Here is a 21107-nt window from a genome sequence, read left to right on the forward strand (position 1 = left end):
CCCAGGCCCTTTACTGTATAGTGCTGCAACTTTAACCCATTCCCCAGGCCCTTTACAGTATAGTACTGCAACTTTAACCCATTCCCCAGGCCCTTTATTGTATAGTACTGCAACTTTAACCCATTCCCCAGGCCCTTTACTGTATAGTGCTGCAACTTTAGCCCATTCCCCAGGACCTTTACTGTATAGTGCTGCAACTTTAACCCATTCCCCAGGACCTTTACAGTATAGTGCTGCAACTTTAACCCATTCCCCAGGCCCTTTACTGTATAGTGCTGAAACTTTAACCCATTCCCCAGACCCTTTACTGTATAGTGCTGCAACTTTAACCCATTCCCCAGGACCTTTACTGTATAGTGCTGAAACTTTAACCCATTCCCCAGGCCCTTTACTGTATAGTGCTGAAACTTTAACCCATTCCCCAGGACCTTTACTGTATAGTGCTGCAACTTTAACCCATTCCCCAGGACCTTTACTGTATAGTGCTGCAACTTTAACCCATTCCCCAGGACCTTTACAGTATAGTGCTGCAACTTTAACCCATTCCCCAGGACCTTTACTGTATAGTGCTGAAACTTTAACCCATTCCCCAGGCCCTTTACTGTATAGTGCTGAAACTTTAACCCATTCCCCAGACCCTTTACTGTATAGTGCTGCAACTTTAACCCATTCCCCAGGACCTTTACTGTATAGTGCTGCAACTTTAACCCATTCCCCAGGACCTTTACAGTATAGTGCTGCAACTTTAACCCATTCCCCAGGCCCTTTACAGTATAGTGCTGCAACTTTAGCCCATTCCCCAGGACCTTTACTGTATAGTGCTGCAACTTTAACCCATTCCCCAGGACCTTTACTGTATAGTGCTGCAACTTTAACCCATTCCCCAGGCCCTTTACAGTATAGTGCTGCAACTTTAACCCATTCCCCAGGCCCTTTACTGTATAGTGCTGCAACTTTAACCCATTCCCCAGGCCCTTTACTGTATAGTGCTGCAACTTTAACCCATTCCCCAGGACCTTTACTGTATAGTGCTGCAACTTTAACCCATTCCCCAGGCCCTTTACTGTATAGTGCTGCAACTTTAACCCATTCCCCAGGCCCTTTACTGTATAGTGCTGCAACTTTAACCCATTCCCCAGACCCTTTACTGTATAGTGCTGAAACTTTAACCCATTCCCCAGGACCTTTACTGTATAGTGCTGCAACTTTAACCCATTCCCCAGGACCTTTACTGTATAGTGCTGAAACGTTAACCCATTCCCCAGGACCTTTACTGTATAGTGCTGCAACTTTAACCCATTCCCCAGGACCTTTACTGTATAGTGCTGCAACTTTAACCCATTCCCCAGGCCCTTTACTGTATAGTGCTGCAACTTTAACCCATTCCCCAGGCCCTTTACTGTATAGTGCTGCAACTTTAACCCATTCCCCAGGCCCTTTACTGTATAGTGCTGCAACTTTAACCCATTCCCCAGGCCCTTTACTGTATAGTGCTGCAACTTTAACCCATTCCCCAGGCCCTTTACTGTATAGTACTGCAACGTTTACCCGGATACCCCATTGGTCATACATATTTTACTCTGCATAAATGCAGCACAGTTTTCAGCCTGTGATTGACAATAAACAAATCTATAATTGTAGTTTAGACAGTCCTCTGAATCTTCAACATTCTGAGGACTCTATTCAATTCACATTGAGGAAGTTCAGCTTTAAAGCGTGATTGAAATTCAAAGGCAATGTTCCCGCTTTAAGGGAGGCTGCATTCACGCTAAACGCTGCGTATGTCGGGTCAATCGGAATTTACCTTTACATTTCTATGGCGGAATCTTTAAAGATTGAATAGAGCCCCCCCAAGTATCTCTCTTTGATTGGCAGATGCTCTTAACCAGACATGTTTACAATGTGTTGCTGCCCACACCTGATTGAATTGTAGTCATTTCTATTACATTTTTGTTGTTGTAATTAAATATATTAATATATTTCAACAGTTACTTTAAATATTTCCTTTGTCTACAAGCTCACTGTGCTTTGTGTACAGCACATGGAACAACTGGTCTCTGGTACCTCCAACGACTATTTTATGTACCAAAGGTAGCAAAGTATTTTCCTACAGACCCACTCATTTGGCACAATAATGAATTGTCAATTCACCTGATCCAGACAAACTTACACATTCATTGTAGTGATGTGAACCACTAGTTTGTCAGTTTTTCACAGCTGTGGCAACAATCTGATAAATTCATGCTTAATTACTGTATCTTCCAACTGTCCTTTCAAAATGGATGTCCTTAAACTGAACAACTGGCTAGCCTCACACTAATCAATATGTTCTGCTAGATTCACCAAGACTTCTCACCTCACATCCCACCAGGGAAAGAGATGGATAAAAAGAGAGTGACCAGTAAGTCAGAATACCTTCTTCTCTCAGTTCAGAAGTGTTCCATACAGCTGGGCTTTGGTGAGACTGTCCTTTCTGGAAAGTCCCAATGTGCCAAAATTGTGATACTGCGGTGGAGGGGGACAAGGTGGTGGCGGGGGCGGTGGTGGACTGCCCTGGGGGGGCGAAGGGGGCTGCATCTCGGACTGGTAGTGCTGCTGCAGTTCGGCAGCCATCTCCAGGGACCTCTGGTTTAGGGACTCATTGGAGCTGTTGGGGCTGATGTCCACGTACTCCTTGGTCTGTCCCACTCCTCCCCCGGCCCCCGCCACATCAAAGCTGCCCTCCCTGTTTTTGGGGCTCCCTGAGTGGTAAAGGCTGGGCTCCGACTCCTGGCTGTCCTCCTTGGCCCGGTAGAGATGGGTCTGGTGGGCCTGCTGGTTGTGGGACTGATGGGACTGACGGAGGCCCCCCACAGGGCTGCACTCGGGGCTGGGCGTGGAGAAGCACGCCGGGGGGTCCATGATGGGTCCTACCCCTCCCTGGTAGTAGTCGGGCCCCTCCTGGAAGCTGCTGTAGAGGGGTCCAAGGCGGATCTTGGCGGGCCGAACTGAGAAGTGCTGCTCGGAGAAGCTGTAGGGCGAGGCCCGACCGGGCGAGCAGTACGAGTGGGAGTTTAGATCCTCTGCGCTCAGCTGCCTCCAGCGGCCAATCGGCTCCTCCTCCTCTGGCGCCAGCGTGCTTCCGCGGCGGCTGTCTCCGTAGGCAACGCTTGGTGAGGAGGAGGGAGGGAGGGGTTCGTAGGGCTCGCTGAAGCACGAGGACATGGTGCGGCTGTAGACGGGTGAGCTGCCATTCTGGTGGTGTGCTCCACCATGATCGCCGGCCTGCTGGAAGACGGCGTGGACCTTGGCGAAGCCTCCACCGCTGGGACTGTCTTTCTCCCAGGAGGAGTCGCTCTTCCTCTCATAGTCTCCCCCATCCCTCCAGTCCATGTAGAGGGAGTGGTGGTGGGGAGAGGAGGCTGTGCTGCTGGGGGGGCCATTGCCTTTGTTGTCATCTGAGCCCCCTCCGCTGAAGCTGGAGTAGGAGCTGCCTGAGGTGGGGCCCAGAGAGGTGGGGAACTTGGCGAAGCACTCCTGGGAGAAGCCAGACCTCAGCCCCAACATGGTACCCTCCTCTGGGTTACTGTCCGTGGAGTTCTGGGGGCCGTAGAGCAGCTTCCTCTGGCTGTGGACGTCCATGCTTGGCCTGCGTTCGCGGTTCTGATCGACCGGGCAATAGAGGGCTGTGTCGCTGCTGTACAGGTCTGACTTGTATGCTGCCCGGAGGCCCAGGCGCTCGTCTCTGTCCAGGGTGTCCAGGAGGAAGCCTTGGTCCTGGGGCTGGGGGCTAGGCGAGCTGGAAGCTTGGCTGCCCCTGCAGGCCTCGTCGGGCTTCTCCAATACCTTGGCGATGACGGAGGCGGGGACAGAGTCAGCGTAGACGGTGTGGCAAAGAGGTGAGCCATCCATGTGCATGGTCACTCGTTCCTGGAATTCAGCAGGCAACTGAGAAAGAGAGATAGAGAGATAGAGAAAATTGTGATAAAGTGACAGATGGTGAGATAGTGCAAAGTTCATGAAAGATGTAAAAAAGACATAGAAACTACAAACATAATTTTAACACATTTGCAACAACTTGTTGATAATGGCACCATATGGAGAACAGACAGGAATTCAACTTTAAACCATAACCTGAAGTTAAAAGGTGGAACTGTTGTTGAACAAACATACAGTGCATTCGGAAAGTATTCATATCCCTTGACTTACTTTTCTTTTGTTACATTACAGCCTTACATTTTTGCAAATTTATAAAAATATAAAAACAGAAATATCACATTTACATAAGTATTCAGACCCTTTACTCAGTACTTTGTTGAAGCACTTTTGGCAGCGATTATAGCCTTGAGTCTTCTTGGGTATGACGCTACAAGCTTGGCACACCTGTGTTTGGGGAGTTTCTCCCATTCCTCTCTGCAGATTCTCTGTCAGGTTGGATGGGAGCGTCGCTGCACAGCTATTTTCAGATCTCTCCAGAGATGTTAGATCGGGTTCAAGTCCGGGCTTTGGCTGGGCCACTCAAGGACATTCAGAGACTTGTCCCGAAGCCACTCCTACATTGTCTTGGTTGTGTGCTTAGGGTTGTTGTCCTGTTGGAAGGTGACCCTTCACCCCAGTCTGAAGTCCTGAGCGCTCTGGAGCAGGTTTACATCAAGGATCTCTCTGTACTTTGCTCTATTCATCTTTGCCTCAATCCTGACTAGTCTTCCAGTCCCTTCCGCTGAAAAGCCTCCACACAGCATGATGCTGCCACCATCATGCTTCACTGTAGGGATGGTGCCAGAGACCTTCCAGACATGACGCTTGGCATTCAGGCCAAATAGTTCAATCTTGGTTTCATCAGACCAGAGAATCTTGTTTCTCATGGTCTGAGAGTCTTTAGGTGCCCTTTGGCAAACTCCAAGCGGGCTGTCATGTGCCTTTTACTGAGGAGTGGCTTCCGTCTGGTCACTCTACCATAAAGGCCTGATTGGTGGAGTGCTGCAGAGCTGGTTGTCCTTCTGAAAGGTTCTCCCATCTCCACAGAGGAACTCTAGTGCTCTGTCAGAGTGACCATCGGGTCTTTATTCATATTTTCTTTACACCTTTTACACCCGGCCCGCCACAGGAGTCGCTAGAGCGCAATAGAACAAGGACAACCCGGCCGGCCAAACCCTCCCCGAACTCGGAAGACGCTGGGAAAATTGTACCCCGCCTCATGGGTCTCCCGGTCGCTGCAGGCTGCAACACAGCCTGGGATCAAACCAGGATCTGTAGTGAAGCCTCAAGCACTGCAGTGCCTTAGACCGCTGCGCCACTGGGGAGGCCTCCATTTATATTTTTTTTAATAAATTCCCCCCAAAATCCTAAAAACCTGTTTTCGCATTGTCATTATGGTGTATTGAGTGTAGATTGCTGAGAAAAATATATATTTAATACATTTTAGAATAAGGCTGTAACGCAAGAAAACATGGAAGAAGTCCAGGGGTTTGAATACTTTCCGAAGGCGCTGTACATCATGAGATCCTTAGTTTGATATTTGTACCCAGGTTCTATTCTTCTGGGAAACTCTCAATGCTGAAATGTACTAGAAACCTGTTGCTGGCACCTCTCCATTCCAACAAGAATTAAGCCAATTGCAGAACGTTATCAACATGAATCTAGTCAACTATCGCTAATAAGAAGGTAGTTAATTATAGCTGCATTGGCTAATAGGAAGTTGCATCACACTTTCACTTTTTATGTAAATACCCAATTACCATGAGACATTTAGTTGTCAACACGTACAGTGAGGTCCGTAATTATTGGATGCCTGATAAAGATGAGCAAAAGAATTGTATAAAATACATAATACAAATACTGAGCTATATTTTATGCAATTTTTTGGGGGGGGAATATCAATTATTTTATACCAACATCAGAGTAAAACAAGTAATAAAAAAAATATCAAAAAGATAGGAGTCAGAGTTATTGGATCCTCTGTTTTCAATACTCCAACACCGTGTTGCACCACACTCCATCAATAACTGTCTGATTACTTTCCAGCCCACAAATAAACAGAATGAAGAACATAATTAGGACTATAACCTTTGACCCCATTGCGGCGGTGGACAGTATATATCCGAGGTGTCATCTGTTTATTGTTTTCACTCCACATAGGAACAACACACACACTCATATAGTCCAGTGGAGGCTGCTGAGGGGAGGACGGCTCATAATAATGGCTGAAATGGAGCAAATGGAATGGCATCAAACATGGAAACCATGGAAACCACATGTTTGATGTATGTGATACCATTGCGCTTATTCCGCTCCAGCCATTACCATGAGCCCGTCCTTCCCAATTAATGTGCCACCAACCTCCTGTGATAGAGTACACACACACACACATATGAACACACACCCCGCAGGGGACCCATCACTAGTTTATTATGTAACTGATACATCCTGTTTGTATTGATATTTCCATTCCGTCCTCATTGTGCCAAATGTGATGAGGCATTTTTTAACGGTAAAGGCAACGTGCCAGCTTTGGAATCTGCTCTTGCCATGCGGTCCGGGCACGAGTCCCAGGGCTAATACAGTGGAAAGCCTTGCCAATCCGCCCTGGCACTAACGCACTGATCAATACTCACTTGTTCCTTTGCTGCTGGGCAACAAAAGTAGCATGGGCACTGTTGGGCCCACTCAAATCTCCATCTCCCTATGCATATATTTAGCGGTTAGTGTCTTTGTGCTTCGCTATCTTCCATCAATTACTCAACCACCTGTCACATAGAGTAGCTACAGCTTTCCATTGTTAATCACTGTCAAACATTTGCTTCATTAGCAATCCATCAGTGGCGTAATCATGATTCAGACTGTTGATATATTGGATGTTTAGAACTGCGTGAGCTTGTGTTGAGAGCCCAGGTTTTAGTCCTTAATCCTTGCTCATGCATTGATCGATGTGAACGGATCAAGACTCATGCATATATTTGCAGCCCTGCACATCGTGTCCATACCTCAAAATGCTCAAAGTATTTGATACAAAGCTAATTCTAAATTTGAACCCAGTTGGTCTGATTGGTAGTGCTGTTGGTGGAGGACTCACCTCAGAAAGCTGGGTCCTATAATGGGACTTGTTGCACTGGAGCAGCTGGGCGGCCAGGTTACAGTCCTTCCTGTACAGGTCCTATAGGACAGAATGTGTTACACTGTGTTAGAAGAAAACATGCTTTAAAGAGTTAATCTAAAGAACACGCAGCACTGACTTAGGAGAGGAGCCAGAACCGGGACTTGAACTCAGGTCTGTCTCAGTGCAACACCTTTGCTATTACACAAAGAAGGTGTAACCTCTTGGCGAAGACGCTATAGGTGATGTATACTAAGGTCGTTACAATACACTTTGAGGGTTGGGACTACACTTTTGATGACCTCTACATCTGACCTCATAGAGTGTTGATAGAGAGAGTCCATACTAGCCAGGCCCTTACATTGTCCTCTTGTAGTTTTCCAATGGTCAGCTTGGCCTCCATCAGGTGGTTGTTGAGCACAATGATCTCTCTGCTCAGGGCTCTCTTCTCGTTGTCATGGTGCTGAGACTGAGGAAAACAAAGACTCGTGTCAGACTCAAATCAAAATCACTTTGCAAATACATTATTGTTTTTTCTTTGATTTCATGTAATGTAGCTAATTCCCACTTGGTTTGGAGGGCTGTGGGGTCAGATGAGATTTGCTGTGCCTCAGAGAGTAAATTAGATTGAGGACGGGGGAGAACCCAAGCCAGATAACATATCATGAGTAAACTGCTTAATTGCTTACACATAACTTAAAATGTTCTAAAAGTATTCAAGTGTAATTCTCTGTGCCCCAGATCACACAGGACACAGAAATCACAGAGGCCCTCAACTCGTCATGACAATCCAACCTTTAACTGGCTAAAACATCTGAATTTCCCTCTCTGTTCCGGACAACATCACAGCATAGTAGGTGTTCTCATTATTTAACTGAAAGTTGCATCAGTTTCATATCTACCAACAGCTATATTGATGCATGTATACACAATTCAGAATGACTATATAATTTTGAGTCTCAGAAGAAAAATTTGCCTTCAGGCCTTTCTAGCCATCATGCCTTTAGCCTCCAGGCCTTTCTAGCCATCATGCCTTTGGCCTCCAGGCCTTTCTAGCCATCATGCCTTTAGCCTCCAGGCCTTTCTAGCCATAATGCCTTTGGCCTCCAGGCCTTTCTAGCCATAATGCCTTTGGCCTCCAGGCCTTTCTAGCCGTAATGCCTTTGGCCTCCAGGCCTTTCTAGCCATAATGCCTTTAGCCTCCAGGCCTTTCTAGCCATAATGCCTTTGGCCTCCAGGCCTTTCTAGCCATAATGCCTTTAGCCTCCAGGCCTTTCTAGCCTCCAGGCCTTTGGCCTCCAGGCCTTTCTAGCCATCATGCCTTTAGCCTCCAGGCCTTTCTAGCCATCATGCCTTCAGCCTCCAGGCCTTTCTAGCCATCATGCCTTTAGCCTCCAGGCCTTTCTAGCCATCATGCCTTTAGCTGATGTTTGCCACCAGGGCAATTATACCATCCTGTTTAGTCTCTGGTGCTATTAGTCTCTGGTGCTATTAGCCTCTGGTGCTATTAGCCATTGTATTCTCACATGACTACCTCACATGACTACCTCATATGACTACCTGTACCACAAAGCTCTGTGGCTTTGAGTCTCCTTTCTCTCCAGCCAAGTCAACGTATCAGAAATTACAGCTACAGGCTTCACCAAGTCAACGTATCAGAAATTACAGCTACAGGCTTCACCAAGTCAACGTATCAGAAATTACAGCAACAAGCTTCACCAAGTTAACTTATCAGAAATTACAGCTACAGGCTTCACCAAGACGGATTGTACCTCATAAAATATTTTATAAAACAAGACTCTACTAAGTCCACCAAGACAGCCCTTGCCTTAACTTGGCATTGTGTGCAGCTGTTCCCCCAAAAATGAATGATCCACATACCAGTTGAAGATTGTCCAGTAGTTAGACATTAAATTGCATCATCTACAGAAGTTGCTTCTATTTTGAGCCAAATTAACTGTCTGGGGCTTCTGACTGAAGCAGAATTTTCTTGCCACTTGCTAGGAATCTCTGGCACTGCCTGGTATCAAGATGGTTGAATTTGGCGAGATCCTGATTAACGTTGGAGACTTTGGATTGTTAGCTTATACTGTTTGGACTATGTCTGCCAAACCTCATATTCCCAGTCCTATTCACTAGTTTTATTTTTTTCCAGACAGACTCTGGGTGCCACTGTAACACTGACTGGATCCTTAGAGCTGGTGGCAATCTGAGCAGTGAGGAACAGCTGAATCTGACCATGCCCCGGGAGCAGTATGGAGCCTTCAGTAGGTATCTGATGTTTAACCCAGTGGACTGGGACATTAACACCATCATGGAGAATGGATTCAGACCCTTGAGTTTCAGAAGGGATGGGTCTACGATAAGATACTGTATGAAACCACCATAGACACTAGTTTTGATCTGGTGTGTGGGAAAGATCATTTAGTTGGAGTCGCACAAGCTTTGTTCATGGCTGGTATTGTTTTTGGTTCCCTCTTGTTTGTACCCACTGCTGAATCGTACGGTCAAAGACAAGCAACTCCGCTACCTGTGGTTCTCATGCAAATTTTTACTGTGACGACAACAGGCCTGTCTGCAAACCTGTACATATACCTGGTATCCCAGTTTATACTAGCGGCTGCCCTAGGAGGATATTGAATCAACAGCACTGTATTAGCCACTAAATGGGTTGGAATGACCAGGCGATCCTTTGCCTCCTGTATAAACTAGATGTTTGCTGGTGTTGGAAAATGTGTCCTGGCTAGTTTGGTGTGCCTCATCTGGGACTGAAGAATTACCCAATATGTGATGGTGGCACCACAGGCACTGTTTCTCATTTATATATGGTTTATTCCGGAGTCAGCAAGGTGGTAACTTGGTCGGGGGAAAACCAAAGAAGCTAACGAGTTGTAGCGAACAACAAACGCAGAGTTCCAGATACTCTACTGGAGTGACTGAGGTGAGGAAAATACAGATACTCTACTGGAGTGACTGAGGTGAGGAAAATACAGATACTCTACTGGAGTGACTGAGGTGAGGAAAATACAGATACTCTACTGGAGTGACTGAGGTGAGGAAAATACAGATACTCTACTGGAGTGAGTGGGGTGAGGAAAATACAGATACTCTACTGGAGTGACTGAGGTGAGGAAAATACAGATACTCTACTGGAGTGACTGAGGTGAGGAAAATACAGATACTCTACTGGAGTGACTGAGGTGAGGAAAATACAGATACTCTACTGGAGTGACTGAGGTGAGGAAAATACAGATACTCTACTGGAGTGACTGAGGTGAGGAAAATACAGATACTCTACTGGAGTGACTGAGGTGAGGAAAATACAGATACTCTACTGGAGTGACTGAGGTGAGGAAAATACAGATACTCTACTGGAGTGACTGAGGTGAGGAAAATACAGATACTCTACTGGAGTGAGTGGGGTGAGGAAAATACAGATACTCTACTGGAGTGACTGAGGTGAGGAAAATACAGATACTCTACTGGAGTGAGTGGGGTGAGGAAAATACAGATACTCTACTGGAGTGACTGAGGTGAGGAAAATACAGATACTCTACTGGAGTGACTGAGGTGAGGAAAATACAGATACTCTACTGGAGTGACTGAGGTGAGGAAAATACAGATACTCTACTGGAGTGACTGAGGTGAGGAAAATACAGATACTCTACTGGAGTGACTGAGGTGAGGAAAATACAGATACTCTACTGGAGTGACTGAGGTGAGGAAAATACAGATACTCTACTGGAGTGAGTGGGGTGAGGAAAATACAGATACTCTACTGGAGTGACTGAGGTGAGGAAAATACAGATACTCTACTGGAGTGAGTGGGGTGAGGAAAATACAGATACTCTACTGGAGTGACTGAGGTGAGGAAAATACAGATACTCTACTGGAGTGAGTGGGGTGAGGAAAATACAGATACTCTACTGGAGTGACTGAGGTGAGGAAAATACAGATACTCTACTGGAGTGACTGAGGTGAGGAAAATACAGATACTCTACTGGAGGTGACTGAGGTGAGGAAAATACAGATACTCTACTGGAGTGACTGAGGTGAGGAAAATACAGATACTCTACTGGAGGTGACTGAGGTGAGGAAAATACAGATACTCTACTGGAGGTGACAGGTGAGGAAAATACAGATACTCTACTGGAGTGACTGAGGTGAGGAAAATACAGATACTCTACTGGAGTGACTGAGGTGAGGAAAATACAGATACTCTACTGGAGGTGACTGGTGAGGAAAATACAGATACTGTACTGGAGTGACTGAGGTGAGGAAAATACAGATACTCTACTGGAGGTGACTGAGGTGAGGAAAATACAGATACTCAACTGGAGGTGACTGAGGTGATGAAAATACATAAATAAGGCATAAAGGTTCTATTTGCTTCACCTGTGCTAAGAAAATATTTTCTTATTTTATCATTTGCATGGTTTGCATTAATCTTTGGCTACTTCTGCCTCTCTCTAAATGTTGGTAAATGTGGCTTGGACATCTTTCTGGTACAGCTGATGTTCAGTGCTCTATCTATTGGCCATGTACCACTGGTGCATCCCTACAGCAGTGTTCAGCAGTCTGTCATTGACTGATGGGGCTCTGGTCTTCCTGCTTCCTGAGACCTGAGAACAGAACTACCTCTCTACAGATGAGGCCGAAGGGAAGAGGAATGTGAACATCATGAAGGCAGGAATCTGAATATGAAAGTGGATGATAGTAATGGTGGAAGATTAACCAAATTGTACTGTGGATTGTTTTTGTTTTTTTTCAGGTTTTTCCCTGGAACGTTCCTGGTCTAATCTTGTATAACAAACAATACCTTTTTTTAGTGGAACCATCTCACATTGTAGCCTAAATATTGTTCTGTTGAGCTACATACCTAAAAGGTTCCAGGTAGAACCATTTTGAATCCAGGTAGAACCCCTTTGGGTTCAATGTAGAACCATTCCCCAGAGGGTTCTACCTGTAACCAAAAAGGGTGGTATGGGTACAGCCGAAGAACGCTTTCGAAACCCTTTTTTTAACCCTCCTGCTGTGTTCCGGTTGAATTGAACCTTTTTACAAGTTTTCTCTCTGAAAAATGTAGTTAATTTAATCTGATTGTCATTTAAGGTTCCATGACTTGTCCACACAGGGCATCTGAACACACAAAATACATTTTGATGATTTTCATTACGTTTTGGGTGTTTTATTTAACTTTTGTACACCTGTGGTGTTCCCGGTCTAAAATGACCGGTCATTAGAAATGAATGGGTGAGACTACAATTAGTGTATAAAATTGAGTTCAGGCACATGCCCATTCATCAGATGGATACACGTCCTCTCTCAGACCCCCACATGCATGTGTGTTTGAGCACACACACACACACACACACACACACACACACACACACACACACACACACACACACACACACACACACACAGACACACACACCTCACTCCCCTTCTTGGCTTCGATGGCAACCCCAACAGGAACCTTTCCCCAATAGAATCTTTCCCCACGGGAACCACACCTTTTGGCATTCTCACGAACAATCACAAAAAAAAATCAATAATAAATGTAACTTTTCTCGCAGCTCTGGTATATAAAGCTTTTTTGAGGCCTTGCTCACAATTCATTCTGTGGCAGCACAATGACCAAACGATATACTGTATGTGAGACTCTTGTTCATATCTTTGATCATGACACTGGTGAGAGGAGAGACTCCTTGTTAAACTTTGACACAAATTAGTCTGTGATAAATAGCACAATATGTTTAATCTGAGTATTTGTTATAGTCAAAATAAACATTCAGCTTTTTTTTAAACTCAAAAACGAGTTGTATGAGCTCAGGTCAATGAGGCCTACAGGCCATAAATAGCAAATAGAAGTTCAAAACTTGTAATGTTCACAAGAATTTAAGTTGATAAAAATATCTAACACAACATTAGGTGATAATATATGTATTTTTATGGATTTATAATCAGCTATAATGGGGCAGTCATTTTGGACTGGGAACACGGAATCAATGAACATGAAATGAGCACAACAGGAGGGTTAAGAGTGCAATAACTTCAAGCATGCTTTACTTTTGCCCAAAATAAAATAAAATGTTTTATTCTTATCCCAGAAACATAGTTGACCTATTTTTTACCGGAGGCCGCAAAGTGTTTATTGAAGTAAGGGCATAAAAGGTATGTAAATGTTTTGTTTGGTCATTCCAACAAATTGAGTACCTTTGTTTGGTCATTCCGCAAAATGAGTACCTTTGCTTCCCTTTGATATATTAAGTAGAAATTGTCCACAAATATTGGATTTTACAAGCCAAAGAATGCTGTTATGTGAACCCGAACTCTTGTTTTAATATGGTGAAATAATAATTTTTAAATATGTTTTTCAAAAGAAACATTGAACATCTAGTAGTCAAGTCATAGTGTAAAGGGAGGTGAGCAGGTTTTACACTTTTTTGACACTTTCTGTTGTTTTGTGGTGGAAAACTGAGTGGGTGGAGAATAACACGTCAACCCTGTTACCCATAGATAGACAGGCTTGAAATGTTTGTAACAATAAAAAATACAAATGTGAAGCTTGCATTCAATTGTCCCTCCCTGTTGCACACAACACACTTCCATTCCTCCTGTCACAAGGGGATTCATGGCTGATTTAGGATGAAATCGTCAACCCTGTTACGGTCAACCCTGTAATGGTCAACCCTGTTACGGTCAAGTCTGTTACGGTCAACCCTGTAATGGTCAACCCTGTTACGGTCAAGTCTGTTACGGTCAACCCTGTTACGGTCAACCCTGTTACGGTCAACTCTGTTACGGTCAACCCTGTAATGGTCAACCCTGTTATGGTCAACCCTGTTACGGTCAACCCTGTTACGGTCAACCCTGTTACGGTCAACCCTGTTACGGTCAACCCTGTTACGGTTGTAGAAAAGGCCAATGGAGTTGGTGGAATAATCCTTTAATTCATGGCCACTTACTCAGCTGGGCCAGGAGCGCTTTAATTAGGTCAGGTGGAAATGACCGACAGATCTCATCCACATAAAAGGAGGAAAACGGCGTCGCCTGATCTCGCTGCTTTCTCTTCCTTAACTCCGTCTGCTCCAGAAGTTCTGTGCGTCCATGAATCCACGTAAGTCCACCGACTCTGTTACCTTTCATCTGAACTATCTGTTGCGAGCGGGAGAGTGGGCCATCAGTTATTGTTTATAGTTATTACCGCGGAGCGCGGCTTGGAGCGCACGCTTCAAACATATTGTGTAATGTGAATTGTAAATGATCGCGGCCATACGGATCCTCATAGGCCAATTATGCAATCGATATGGTTAATATGTAATTAAATTAATTCCATGTACACATGAAGACCAATTGAAAGGGTGAAATGAGAAACGTCATTGTTTGCTAACTGATCGACTTTGATATCAAACTAAAGGAGATTATAGATTGAATGACCATTCACTGTTTGTATTTATTTCATGATTTATGAGAAATAGTTAAGAGCCTAAATGACTCACAGGTGATTACTATTGACTTCTTTGTAACGGCAGTCTAAGTCGTCCTCCTCCTCAGACGAGGAGAGGCGAGAAGGATCAGAGGACCAATACGCAGCGTGGTAATTTTCCATAATGAATTTAATCAAAACAAAACACTATACAAACCGTCACAGTCCTAGCTGGTGCAGAACACAAACACAGAGACAGGAAACAACCACCCACAATCCCCAACACAAAACAAGCCACCTATATATGATTCTCAATCAGGGACAACGATTGACAGCTGTCTCTGATTGAGAACCATATTAGGCTGAACACAGAAACAGACGAACTAGACACACAACATAGAATTCCCACCCAGCTCACGTCCTGACCAACACTAAACAAGCAAAACACATAAGAACTCTGGTCAGGACGTTACATTCTTAATGAACTGGATTGTTGAATTCCCTAATTATGTTAATAATGAATGATTGTTATGATTTGATCTTTGTGATTATGAATTTGATTGGATACGTGTTATTTTGTTTCCTTTGTTATGCAGCACAGACTACTCAGTAAATATACCACTTTATGGTTAAAGGAATTCCTGCCTCAGTCTCATCCATTCTTCTGTCACCTGACACGTGACCACCTGTTCACCTTCACTGTCAGTCATCCTACCTGTCCAGCTACCCACACAGATTCCACTAATCTTTCAACGGTCAACCCTGTTACGGTCAACCCTGTTACGGTCAACCCTGTTACGGTCAACCCTGTTACGGTCAACCCTGTTACGGTCAACCCTGTTACGGTCAACTCTGTTACGGTCAACCCTGTTACTTTATTTAGCACTTAATAGGCACTTACAATAGTAAAAAAATATTTCACCTCGAGATTGGAAAACGTAGCTTTTTGATTTTATTTTGGACATCAGAGCAATGTTGAGGAAATCCTATTTGAGTTGGAAAAGGATACTAATATGATAGGAAAGATATACAAATCCTTGCAGAGAGCCTATCCAACTGAAAATATAAACTATTGGAACCAAGACTTAAATATCAGAAATAACTGACATTGGCACAAGATGGAGGGAGATTATATAGTCATGTATTGTACAAGATACAAAATTCACAAATCCTACAGCAGAACGGCAGTCATGTCTTAAGTGGAAAATGAACAATGACTCAATAATTCATTCCTTCTGGGAGTGCTATGAAGTCCAACAGTTATGGGCAGAGTTAGAAAGTTGGCTGTCCAAAGTTTTACAATTTAAGATTACTTTTAATCGGTCTATCTGCATATTTCAAAACATGGCATATGAACGGGCAGTGAGATACCCAATGGGTAGAACTATACTTTTCTCGTCAATCATTTTGAAAACTTTTAAACTCCATCGTTAAGACAGTAGATAAATCAAATGCATTATTATTTAAATATTGAAAAAGTGTTGGTTACATAGAGAAATAGAATAGCGCAATTTGAGGGCATAATGGCATAGAGTGTTACATACACTGGAAGCCCAAGGTATGAAGAATGAGAGTAAAAGTTGGAGTGAGACAAATGGGATGGGTATGGATGCTGTGGCAACATGTGGTTTTGAGCAGCTGTGATGTCATTGATGTTTGTTGGAATTTGTGTGCGTCTGTTTATTGTAGGTTATATTTTGTTTGACATTTTTATTAAAAAAAAAATTTAAAGAGAAAGAGAGACTATGTTTACGTTTTTTTCCCCTATCGAACTGCAATAAACTCAGATCAGGGGTTTGTGAAGTGTAAAAAAAGTTAGTCAATTATCTACTGAGCACAGGATAACTACATCATCACCGCGGTAACCCCTAAAGAGGGAGCATCTGAGCTGAATAGATATGTAACTGATAAGGATTCACAGCTTAACATCCAATAAAAAAAGACGTATGCGTTTTGATAAATTATTCAGTCCCTCTACGTTCCATGAAACAAAGACCCGCTCCACTCCTCGCTATCAACCTGCAACATCTTAAAGTTCCAGCTCTTTGTGATCATGATTATCTTTTCCTTAACAGATTCAGAGAGGGAGATATTCAGCTGTCTATTCAGAGAACGAGGAAGAAGACACATGATGATCGTACAATGCTGGAATGGCAGGATGGTTAATTGTATCCTTCCTTTTGCCATCTGACAAAAGATGTAAGTCGCAAGGCTAGCTCAGAACAATGGGCTTGCTATCCAACTGCCAAAGGAAGGAGGACAGGCTATTGAAATAGGCTGCAATTAACGTCACTGGTACCAACAGCTAGTGTATTCATATTCAAATCCATTGCTCAGTGCTTTTCATTGCCTTTTCTAAAGAGTAAAGACCACTGCTCGCTTAGACGCGTGTGCATGCACACACAACTACAGGTGTACACAAACATGCATGCACGTATGGGCACATATGCGCGTGCACACACACAACACGCACACACAAATATGCACACATTTATGCCTTGACACACTCACCTACAGGTGTACAGAAACATGCATGAACGTTTTCGCACACTCAAACACAAGCACATACATGCGCATGCGCGCACACACACGCACACTTCACTTACATTTCTATGGATCTTATCCTCCAGGTCCTGGTTGATCCTCTGCAGTGCTGAGTAGCTGCTTTGTATTCTACCAGGAGACACACAATGACACTGGCTTACCAACTCACACTATTAATAATTGAACACATTCTGCACCCTTTGGATTAATGATGTCTATGCTATGTGTCCGTCATGATAATGCATTCCTGTGTTAGTTTTAGGGCTTTACCTTGATAGGTATCCTGTGTTAGTTTTAGGGCTTTACCTTGATAGGTATCCTGTGTTAGTTTTAGGGCTTTACCTTGATAGGTAACCAGTCTGGTATATTTATCCAGTCTGATATATTTCCAGACAGAAAAACACAACAAAATCAATAGAATGTGATAAAAAAAAAGTGTGGTTATGTGGTTAGGAATACCTGCGCAGTTTGTCGGTGAACTTGTCGAGTTCCTCCTGGGCACGGCGTAGCTCTGTCTCCAGGTACTGTCGGGTGGAGTCAAACTCGCTCTCTAACAGCTCCAGTTTGTGGGTGGTGTAGGACAGACGCTTCCGGAGGTCCTCTTTCTGTTCCTGCAAAGAGCTGTGAGGGACAAAAACACACCAGGCATCAGACATAGTGAGAGACATATTACTGGGGTAACTTCATGTTATATTATATGCATATATTTTATATGTTACATTGAGTATAAATAAGATGTAATGGGAGTCTTGTGTGATGACCCATGAACAATACGCATCATACAGTGGTGATGGAAACGTTTTGAATTCCCAAATCATATATTCTATATGCACTTAAAGAATATAAAGTTCAGTCTGCCTTTAGCTTCCAATAACATTCAGCTCTAGTACCTAATACTTTACAACATTGACGCATAGCACAGAAAACCACCACCATAATCAGCTAGAGTGGTTACAGTGACTTACAGGATCACTTTAAACTAAGGCTTTGTCACAAATGGCACCCTATTCCCTATATAGTGCACTACTTTTAGCCAGAAGGCTCCGGTCAAAAGCAGTGCCCTATAGAGAATAGGGTGCCTTTTGGGACGGTGCCTTTTGGGACGTAACCTACTATGAAATATGGCTCTATGATCTGTAATCAATCACAGGAAAAGATTTAGACGGCTTGGATTCACTGAATAGTGATCCCCCATGTGTAATTCAGCGAATAGTGATCTCCCATGTGTAATTCAGCGAATAGTGATCTCCCATGTGTAATTCACTGAATAGTGATCTCCCATGTGTAATTCACTGAATAGTGATCTCCCATGTGTAATTCACTGAATAGTGATCCCCCATGTGTAATTCACGGAATAGTGATCTCCCATGTGTAATTCAGTGAATAGTGATCTCCCATGTGTAATTCACTGAATAGTGATCTCCCATGTGCAATTCACTGACTAGTGATCTCCCATGTGTAATTCACTAAATAGTGATCTCCCATGTGTAATTCAGCGAATAGTGATCTCCCATGTGTAATTTACTGAATAATAATATCCCATGTGCAATTCACTGAATAGTGATCTCCCATATGTAATTCAACGAGACAGCACAATGTGGACTATTTATAAAGCCCCGGCACAACCTGAGACCCAATCTAATAACAAGTAGGTATGAGAAGTAAAATAAATGTATCCCTCTCCCCTTTGATGGGTTTGAGTTTCCATGGCAGGCTAATGGACCTGTATTGATGGACAGATGGAGGAAGTATGGTAATGACTCTATCTGCTGGGAGATCACCAATAACAGAGAGCGAGGGAGAGAGCGAGAGAGAGCGCGAGTGAGAGGGAGAGAGAGAGAGAGAGAAATGGAAGAGAAGGAGAGAGCGGTGAGATATGTGGCCACTGTGCTCTCATCCCTCTATCTCCTTAACAAGATCATAGAAGGAGGAAGGGGTTGCGAGTACAGGCCAAATCTAATCAAATGTATTGTCACATACACATATTTAGCTGATGTTATTGCGGGTGTAGCAAAATGCAAGAGAAACGTAAGAGGATGAAAATGAAGATGTTTCCTTTTAAAGGTGACGTCCCTTAATTAAAAGGGCAATCCAATTATCATTTCAATGTTTTGGGGGGTTTTAATCATGGAGATAATATCTTGAATTAAACTGAATACAATGACTGTGCAAATTACATGAATTCACCAGAACGACGCAAACACATACACGCAAATGCTCCAATCCACATTCCAAACACACACACTCCTACAGAACACAGACAAAACACAACCACCATAGGCCATGATACACATGCAACAACGTTTCAGATTCCCATTAAGGCAAGCAGAACGTGCTCTTAACATATGACTGGAAACTAAGCTATTGCTTCTGAGATAAAAAATAAATGAAAGAAGGTACAGTAAGTGGAGTGATAATACTGTTAATCCCTCCTGTGTTTAGTATTACTCATCTCCAGTTTACCTTCCTACTTGCTCTAAGTTTCACACCTAACACGTTTATGACTAAATGGAATAACAATATCCAAATATTTGAATATCATCCCATTCTGTAACCAATGGTTAGTAAAATGTTTTTGGGGGGGCACTGTTTGAATGCTTTTCATGCTACTGTATAACAACCCCCAGGTACTAACAACAAGATGCATGGCTCACCACAGGTGTTTGTTACATGACAATAGAATGAGTTTATGAAGTCAATCTCCCAATGGGAATCACACATTAGTGACCTCTGGAAACGGCAGATGAGTCACACGGTAATGAGTGTTTTCATTTAGATGGCGGTCGGCGGTGAGAAAACAATGAGGCGGGATAATGATTCCGTTAGGAGGACGGACGTTCGAGTTGTTCACGACCACTTGACAAAGATGGGGAGGGTGAAATGAACCCAGTGGGCAGATGGAGAGATGGAGGGATGAATAGCTTCTGAATTATTCTCTCTTACCTCTTTTTCTGATGTTTACTGCCATTTCGGGAGACTTTTAGGGCCGGTTTGCCGATATATATCTTTTTCATGTCTGCTGTGTTCTCTCCCTCTCATGTGATTTTGTGTTTCAAATGGTTAGTGGGAGTGCGTCTATTTTTCTGGGCAGAGGTCATAGGTCAGGTTGGTTAAGTTTGACCTGTTGAGTGAGTTGTCTGAGGGAGTTGTCTACCTGTGTTGGTCCTGTCAACAGAGCAAAGAGACAGTTCGGCAGCCATTAAAAAACATTCAAACCAGGGGTATAGGCACGTGTGGGTTTGGGTGGGCGCTGGCCCACCCACTGGGGAGCCAGGCCCACCCACTGGGGAACCAGGCCCACCCACTGGGGAGCCAGGCCCACGTAATCAGATTGAGCAACAAAAAAATACATATATATATATATATATATATATACACAGTATATATATATTTTTTTTATTCTCTCCTTGTCAGTGTTTCAAACAGGAGATTATTTGTATTTTTACCTTAACACACTACAGTACTTGACTTGGCCAGCAGCTCTCCGGAACTGAGTAACGGCACCTACAATTTTCTTCTGCTTGAGTTCCTGAACCTCTTATAGAATATTAGCTCAAAAGTATTGCGGAATTCCTGCACCTAAATTTAAACAGTCTCGGCACCGAAATGAGTATCGGCACCTACAGTTGAAGTCTGAAGTTTACATACACCTTAGCCAAATACATTTAAACTCAGTTTTTCACATATCCTGACATTTAATCCAAGTAAAAATTCCCTGTTTTAGGATCACCACTTTATTTTAAGAATGTGAAATGTCAGAATAATAGTAAAGATAATTATTTATTTCAGCTTTTATTTCTTTCATCACATTCATCACATCAGAAGTTTACATACACTCAATTAGTATTTGGTAGCATTGCCTTTAAATTGTTTAACTTGGGTCAAACGTTTCGGGTGGCCTTCCACAACCTTCCCACAATAAATTTTGGCCCATTCCACTTGACAGAGCTGGTGTAACTGCGTCAGGTTTGTAGGCCTCCTTGCTCGCACATGCTTTTTCAGTTCTGCACACAAATGTTCTATAAGATTGAGGTCAGGGCTTTGTGATGGCCACTCCAA

The 21107-nt window shown here is 43.5% G+C and overlaps 1 protein-coding gene across 1 annotated transcript in view; it reads right to left on the reverse strand.

The window, feature by feature from the left end:
* Positions 1-2424: 2424 nt before the first annotated feature.
* LOC120019375 (brain-enriched guanylate kinase-associated protein-like) overlaps positions 2425-21107 on the reverse strand; it is a 28803-nt gene continuing 10120 nt past the window's right edge. The window contains exons 2-7 of the mRNA XM_038962665.1: positions 20052-20080; positions 17508-17672; positions 17111-17177; positions 7434-7541; positions 7052-7132; positions 2425-3927 (exon numbers count right to left, since the gene is read on the reverse strand). Of these exons, the coding sequence (XP_038818593.1) occupies positions 2425-3927; positions 7052-7132; positions 7434-7541; positions 17111-17177; positions 17508-17672; positions 20052-20080 (1953 nt within the window). The remainder of the gene's footprint in view (positions 3928-7051; positions 7133-7433; positions 7542-17110; positions 17178-17507; positions 17673-20051; positions 20081-21107) is intronic.

Source organism: Salvelinus namaycush, chromosome 24 (genome assembly GCF_016432855.1).
Source record: "Salvelinus namaycush isolate Seneca chromosome 24, SaNama_1.0, whole genome shotgun sequence".
In the NCBI taxonomy this organism is placed as follows: Eukaryota; Metazoa; Chordata; class Actinopteri; order Salmoniformes; family Salmonidae; genus Salvelinus; species Salvelinus namaycush.